Below are 7,674 nucleotides of genomic sequence, written 5' to 3'. Positions count from 1 at the left end.
GATCACATCTTGCATACAGCCAATTGCAGCTGTGTATTAGCAACATTTTCCCATCAAAAAACGAGTTCAAATCACCCTCCCAATTGCAGCCGTTGTGGGGGGTTGATTTGGTCTCTGAAAAAACATATATTCTCAATAATCATGCATAAATAATCCCAAACATGATGTTTCTATTTCATCATTTACTTTCTCTATTAAAAAAGATTTTAAATCTGCATTTAAAATGATTGCATTTGTAATGAAGTTTATAACCTGAATATGATTGCATTTGTAACTTGTAAGTTAGAAACTTGAGTGTATATATAAAATAATGTTTTAAAAACCAGTCTAGAGGCCGAATCATTTTTTGTCTCTGGGTCATGGGTCACTGGTTCGGCCATCTGGGTCGAACGGGTCAGACCATCCTACATGTATTTAAAGTAAATATATCGATAAATAATGTATAATCATGTTTAAGATATGTTATATGCATTTTTATATTTAATTAATGTTTTTAATTCAGTTTTCAGTTTTTATTTTTCATATTTATAAAAATATTAAAAATTACAATTTGAGGCTAAAAAGGATTTTCTTTTTTTGCTAAAATAATGGGGTAAGGTTCAAAATAAAAATAAAAAAAAGATCATCCCAATGTCAGAGTGCAAAGTTATGGTTTCCAAAATTTTGCATGCATAGAACGTATAACCCGCAATCCAGTGAACAGATTGAACGGACACGTTAAAGAACATGGCCACTGACCATTTTACCCTTTTAACTCTTCATTATTCAGATTTACGCTGCAAACAAAGTGAGCCTTGAGAGTTCACAGCATCAAATGCAGAAATCAAGCTGCACTAAATATCTACTTATACATGCGGAAATGTTGAGATGATGCTACCGACCCTCTAAAGTTGTAATGGTAACATCGTTCTTAGAGCATATCATTTGGTTCCTTTGAAACGATTCTGTTTCAGAGGAAATCAGCCTCTCTATAAACCCAGGCTGTTTTGGTGTAGGAAGATCTGCAATTTCACTGCTAAGCATGGACATTATGGAAGACACAGTTGGTCTATCTTTTGGGAATTTTTGAACGCACAACAGTCCCACACGGATACATCTCAGTACCTCCTCCTCAATTGACTGTGGTTCGCATAATATTATTGGATCGATTAACTCCAAAATCTTCCCTTCGTTCCATAACGTCCATGCCTGAAACGAGCACATCAGCTTTTCAGATACAAAACAAATACGCTTTTTATCGAGAAAACAAAAAAAAAAAAAGATATTAATTTGCATTAATCTTACATGTCCCAGAAAGCTCGAGCATTCCTGCAGATGATAAAAGCTACCATTTTTTCTCCCACTTACAATCTCCAAAAGCAGAACCCCAAAGCTAAAGACATCGGATTTCTCAGAAAATCGCCCTTCCATGGCATATTCAGGAGACATATAACCACTGCATTCAATTGTTTCAGTCACAATTATGAGTAGAAAGTATTAATTTCTTCTATATTTGTAAACCTGTGAATTCACAGAGATCTGAGTAACCGAGGACTAGCTACTTACTATGTCCCAACCACCCTTCTGGTACTTGCTTCATCTTCAGGGCCTCCAATTATCTTCGCCATGCCGAAGTCCGAAATTTTGGGATTAAGCTCTTCATCCAATAATATATTACTTGCTTTCAGATCTCTGTGAATAATTTTTAATCTGGAATCTCTGTGAAGGTAAAGGAGTCCTCGGCCAATCCCTTCAATGATACGGAGACGTTTATTCCAATCTAGAATTGTTCGTTTGGTTGGATCTGATATAAATTTCACAAAACAAGTAAGTTATTTCATGGTAAGAAGAATATATTTGGTTTTCATATAAAAAATCATATAAAACCTAACGATGATGATCTAGTAGTTGAATTGGTCAGTGGATTGTAATTGAGTCGACTTGAGCCAAGTATTAGGCGAGTTTACATCTGCTCCCCACAATACCCCACAGCACATCCCCACCTTGTATTGGGAATATTTCCCGATGATGTCTCATCATCTTCCATAGTTGTTATCGGAAGATATTCCTAATACAAGGTGGACATATTCTGTGGGACATTGTGGGGTGCAAATGTGAATTCGTATTAGGCTGCTCGAGCTTGAGCTTAAACCTTGATCTAGCATCAAACTTGATTTAGTTTCACGTATTTGGTTCAAATTCAAGTTGAATTGATACTTGCGAACTATTTGACCTTGGCTCAACTTGAGTCAATTATAAATAAATTAGTATTAAAAACTATAAATAACTGAATATTAAGTGTATAAAAAAATAAAAATATACTAAAATTATAGATAAATTAATATTATAAACAAAAATATATTATAAAAATTAATTATAAATGTATTTATTTATATTACAAATAAGTTAATTTCAAAAAACAATGTTTATTAATATGATAAATACAAATATATTAAAAATGTTTTTTAATAATCTTGATTGTATTTGCAAGCCATTCGAGCCGAGTATTACAAAGGGAGAACTCGGTTCGACCAACAATGTAACTGGAGTCGAGCGAAACTCAAACTCGATTACTTTGAACCGATTTTGAGTATTTAGTAAACCAAGCCGGCCCGAATATCATAAATACAAGTAGCCTCAACTCTCTGACACAGTAAGCAGGGAGAGGGACGCCGGGTCAACAACTGAACTAGAACTACTGGGTCATCGGCATGAAAATCAACATGCAGTTAAAGTGCATGCGTGTGTTTGATCATTTTTCAAGCAAAGAAAATGAAATGAAACGAACAAATAAAGGTTATTTCCAAGATCTAACCGAAGAGAATAGCATCTAGACTTTTGTTGGGCATGTATTCATATATCAACATCTTTTCCTCCCTTTCAATACAGCAACCAAGGAGTTTGACAAGATTTCTATGCTGGAGCTTAGAGATGACCGCAACCTCATTCTTGAACTCTTCTAACCCTTGCCCAGAGGTTTTTGAGAGTTTTTTCACAGCTATTTCTTGGCCGTCTGGCAATCTCCCCTGAGTCAAGCAATCAAAATAATTTATAAATGAATTACCAGATTTACTTCACCATTGTGGTTTTGAAAACAATCTTTCTTTACCCTGTAGACTTCACCAAAACCACCTTTTCCAAGCTTGTTTCCGAGGTCAAATTTGTCTGTTGCAATTGCAAGGTCCTCATATTCAAATACCGGTAGATCTGTGCTTTTTCCTCGTTGCGTTATTATGCTATCTTTATGCAATACTCCGTCTGATACTTCTTTAGATACCTCTGCCCCATCCACGCCTTTCTTCCTCAGCCCTGGTCCCAGATTCAGTAGTAAGGAACAAAGGAAGTATTAATTTAAATATTAATATGGCCCAGTTTTGGTTTGGGTGCTCAGTCGAGCACAAGAACGGGAAATCTAGCCACCAATACGATGCATCGGGACCCAATTCTCCAAGGTTGTGTCTGGATTGGGGTAAACCTGGATTTAGCGGCAGATTTTCACCAGGGATCGATTTTTAGATTCCTTTAGTTGATGCTCATTTCTCAGCTTTGTCAAATTCTGTGAAACGAGAATTTTCAGCCTACAAATTCTGCGTTCCAACGCAGAAGTCAAAATGCTGGATTACAGTAGTCATTTCATCTCCAGAATGATAACTGCTACCACAAGTGATTCCCATTTCCCACTTAAGGAGTCTAGAAGGTCATAATCTGGTGTCCTGAGTCCTGACCCAGAACCACAGCCTTGTTGACCAGATGGCTGCGACTATTTATACTTTTTGGGTGGAAGTGGAATGGTCAAACTCTTAGGCAGGGAGCCGGGGACCACTTGATTTGGTGGTTGTTCCAACTCCCAAGTCCTAATCTACTAACCAAAGGTCCCACACCGCGTGCGTGCGACACATTGGGGGTTGAGCTGCGGCACTTTAATGGGGAATTTCTGAACTCTCAAGTCTCAACATTGAAATTCAAGAGTTTATTTGAACCTCTAATAATCAAGATCTTACCCCTTTGTTTAGCCATCCGCCTCAGCGCACAACAGGCTAAGACACCAAGGGTAACAGCTCCTACGACAACGACCACCGTGATGATAACTGCTTTTGAATGTTTCCTGCCTGCATTAAAAAGAATATATGAAAAAGAAGGTACGGACAAAATATAACCAAAATGGATGAACTCCAGTTATTGAGGTAATTTGTTGAAAACATAGTCACTAAATATCCCGTTTAGATGCCCTGCACAAATATTGGAGTTATTTCATATTTCTGGGAGTGAGAAAATTTTGAAATAGTCTTCAAGAAACTGAACTGTATTCCTTTAAATCGTAAACAACCGGCAATGGCTCCTTGGTAAATGGTGAGCTTCTGTTCTAGAATGAAAAGGGAAACCAGAATGGAACAAAGAAGTGCATAGGATAGTTTTTGTTTAACGGGTTTCAGAAAAGGTTGTCCTTTCATTCGACAAGTAATGCAAAGGTATATATCTAAAGGCATTGGAAGAAGAAGAAGAAGAAGAAGAAGAAGAGGAAGAATTCCATACCAAATTCAGAATATGCCAAACGAATGTGAAGTTCCAGCCCGCCTGTGGAGAATTTCTGGGTATCTATTAAATTTCCACTCCAAGACATGCACCCTATGTTGATGTCAAATGCATAAGCGACACAGGAGCAGTTGCTTAAGCACTGTTTCTCACAATCATTCGCATCAGCTGCAGCGGACCAGTTTGCAGAATCTGGAACTTTCATCATTTTCAGCTTAAAAAATTCGTCTGTTTTCTCCTTTTCACTACTGGTGTTATTTCTTTCACATTGTAACTCTGTCCTGCGCATGCACCCACTTGACCAATTTCCCTTGGTCCATTCCTCTACGGACTTTGGGATGAATCCCTTCAAGCAACTACAGATTGGCGAATCCAATGCATTACAGCTCCCAAATGCTCCACACTTTCCATAGATATCACACTCTGTTCTTGGGGCTAACCAGCCAATGGTCCAGTTCTTGTTCTCTTGACCCCAATCATACTCCACTAACTTGCCTTCAGAATCCAGAACAAACCTCACCAACAAGAAAGGTAAACTGACATAAGAGAATGTCAAGTGGGCACTTCCATCTTGAGCATCTCTATCCATCTTGAATCCGTCGAGGTAAACAGAGTACATGTCGGGCACCCCTAAAAAGATCCGGTTGTTCCATGGCCCACTTCTCCAGTGTGGGAGAGAACCATTCCAGACAAACACCTCAGGAATGTTCAAGGGGACAACACCTGCAGAGAATCTACCAGTGGAAGGATCTGAATAACCTTTCTTTGATGTTAGCAGTTGCTTCTCAGCCGTCTTTGTGCTGGTACCAATCTTCATCTTGGGCAAGAATGTATCGCAAGGGTGCTCAAAGCTCTCCCACAACACCGACCCATTGTTGTCGCCATCTGTTGAGCTTCCTTGCTGCAAGACTAGATTCCCTGAATCCAAGAGCATGGCACTAGAATTTTGTGCAATAGTTGAAATATTTGTAGACCAGAAAATCTTTTCCTGTCCATCCACCACCACAAGGTTTCCATCATTCGCAATCCTTATCACCCCAGATGAGTGCGGTAACGGGTTATCTCTGTTGGCAATCCATACAATTGTCTGCTCAGGGATGTTGTTATACCAAATCCCGACATACCGACTAGTAGAATTCCCGGTGGTGAAGAAGCCTAATTTGAAAAAACCCCCAGCAGAGACTAGACTCTCTGGATCTGTTATGTTTTGGGTTGGTGTAATTATGTCTATGGTACCGGAAGAACGTCTAACAGAGAGAACGGAAAGCACAGTAAGAAGAGCTCTCAAGAATCTGCCATTGCTAAATTTGCTTGTATCCATGATCTCCTAAAGATGATGCTTGTTGCTGGCCCGATTGTCGGAGACTGAAGTACAGAAGACCTATATAACTCGATGTAGCTAATCTCAATCTCGTAAGGGAAGGGGTATTTACCCAGATCCTTGCTTGACCACTTCTGCTAAGCAGACTTATTAAAGAAGAATCTTTGCAGCTTAATACTATAGTAGTTTATCCAAATATAACTTATTGCCCTGTCACGGTATCTCCCTGGAATATGTAAAATTTTGCATTCTACGTATTTGTATTTGTATTTGTATTCCTTCTAAACTGAGCCTAAAAAACTTTCAAATTTGCAGTAGATTAATAAAAAGATGAGACTTATTTGGTAGTAATTGGAAATTGTAATGTGAATAGATAGAAGAATAGTACCGGCTTTTTTTTTCTAAACCAACCGCCTTGGTTGCATTGTACCCTCGTTTTTTTTTTTTTTTTTTTTTTCTTACGGTCGTAGTTTGATACATTTCACAGGTTACTAAAATATATTGTTTACAATATAATTCACCAAGCAAATCCATGAAATTAGATTTAGATAGTATGCTGCTGACGCTGGTAATAGACCAACAAGGCCGCACCGACACCACATACTGGGAAGTGATAGCAAGACTACAGACAAAATGGAGTTGACTTTACAAGAGGATACATTCAGATTCAGATATCGTCTTGGGGGAGTTCATTACAACAAATCCTTTCCCATTACAGGTAGAGGAGAAGAAGGGGCAACAACTCAAGTCCTTCATCTTTTGGGGGTTTGGAATGCGAATGTATTTCACTCGTAGGTTGATGTGGATTGTAGAACACATTCTTTCCTTTCCGACCAACTTTTTTTCTTTTGTGGAAAGGCCTTTGCAATTACCTTTTTTTTAAGGCCTTTCCCACTACTTTGGATTTTATAACTCTTGTATTTGGGGGAAAGTTCTTAAGAATTTTGTGAAATTTCATCCTCAACTTCCCTGTTTTTTCGTACTTATCAAATCAAACATTGTCATAGGTCTTTGGTTCTTTTCATCGTTGAGGACTTTTAGGGTCGGGTTGCACAAGGCATCAGAATGAAAGTAAAGATTGTGTACACACACGGGAACCAGTCACACATGGGAAATATTTCTCTAAGGTCACATCTTTGTGGGTGCGGATAAATTTCTTAAATTATCCTTATAGTTTAGTTAATTGACTGAGTATACCTTACTGTTTGAAAATTAACTAATGATATTCATTAATGAAAAAAAAATATTATTTTACTCTTCATTTTTCTTCAAAATTTTAAAATAAAACAAGAAAAAGGGTTGCTGGTGGCGGTCTAACCGGAGAAAGAGAGAGAAGAGGGAAGAGCTTGGAACCGAACATGACAGTTGCGACTTCTACTAGGTTTTTTGTGATGATCGTCGTCTTCATCACAGCTCTTATCTCGTCCTCTACCACCGTTGATGCCAACGGAGAGTACCAATTGGGTTGGCTGCCGACGAGATCGACCTACCAAGGCTCAATGGAGGAGTGCATGGCCGGTGACAATGAGTTCTGATGCGGCACGATTCGGGCACTCCTAACTGGCTGTTGACTGGCTCCTCGTTGGCAACGGATGACACCTGAGAAGATGAAAGGAAGGATTCCTGGGGATTTTACCCGGTGGGAATACTCCGATGCTTAAGTTAGAACATAAGAAAGAAAGAAAAGAAGAGTCGGTAGCTAAGAGTGTAGGTCACGCTTTATCACTATACTCGAGAGATTAGAGTTCTCAAGAAGAAGTCTCCCTTTTGCCCTGAGGGCTTTTATAGGGACACTCACATTAGGTCGGGCATAACCGCCGCTGGGCTCCTGCCATAGCCGT

At 38.8% G+C, this 7,674-nt stretch overlaps 1 protein-coding gene across 1 annotated transcript; it reads right to left on the bottom strand.

The window, feature by feature from the left end:
- Positions 1 to 471: 471 nt before the first annotated feature.
- Positions 472 to 5,928, bottom strand: LOC148875631 (G-type lectin S-receptor-like serine/threonine-protein kinase At1g11300). The gene is made up of 7 exons (XM_088964570.1): positions 4,513 to 5,928; positions 3,981 to 4,088; positions 3,089 to 3,288; positions 2,795 to 3,005; positions 1,546 to 1,783; positions 1,285 to 1,435; positions 472 to 1,188 (listed from the first exon to the last, which is right to left on the bottom strand). Exons 1-7 carry the CDS (start codon positions 5,831 to 5,833, stop codon positions 874 to 876), a joined length of 2,544 nt encoding a protein of 847 aa, XP_088820696.1. The 5' UTR covers positions 5,834 to 5,928; the 3' UTR covers positions 472 to 873.
- Positions 5,929 to 7,674: the final 1,746 nt, after the last annotated feature.

The sequence above is a fragment of the Nelumbo lutea genome, chromosome 1 (genome assembly GCF_056320005.1).
Source record: "Nelumbo lutea isolate HS-2025 chromosome 1, American lotus-T2T, whole genome shotgun sequence".
NCBI classification, from domain to species: Eukaryota; Viridiplantae; Streptophyta; class Magnoliopsida; order Proteales; family Nelumbonaceae; genus Nelumbo; species Nelumbo lutea.
This window is presented reverse-complemented; position numbering and strand designations above follow the sequence as displayed.

What these genes read in the sequence shown, in the direction of transcription:
- LOC148875631 (XM_088964570.1), bottom strand. Translation starts at nt 5,833, where the DNA reads ATGGATACAAGCAAATTTAGCAATGGCAGATTCTTGAGAGCTCTTCTT. An exon ending in TTTGGCATATTCTGAATTTG is followed by an intron (nt 4,089 to 4,512) that starts GTATGGAATTCT and finishes TTTTTAATGCAG; the next exon opens with GCAGGAAACATTCAAAAGCA. An exon ending in AGAAGGGTGGTTGGGACATA is followed by an intron (nt 1,436 to 1,545) that starts GTAAGTAGCTAG and finishes AATTGAATGCAG; the next exon opens with TGGTTATATGTCTCCTGAAT.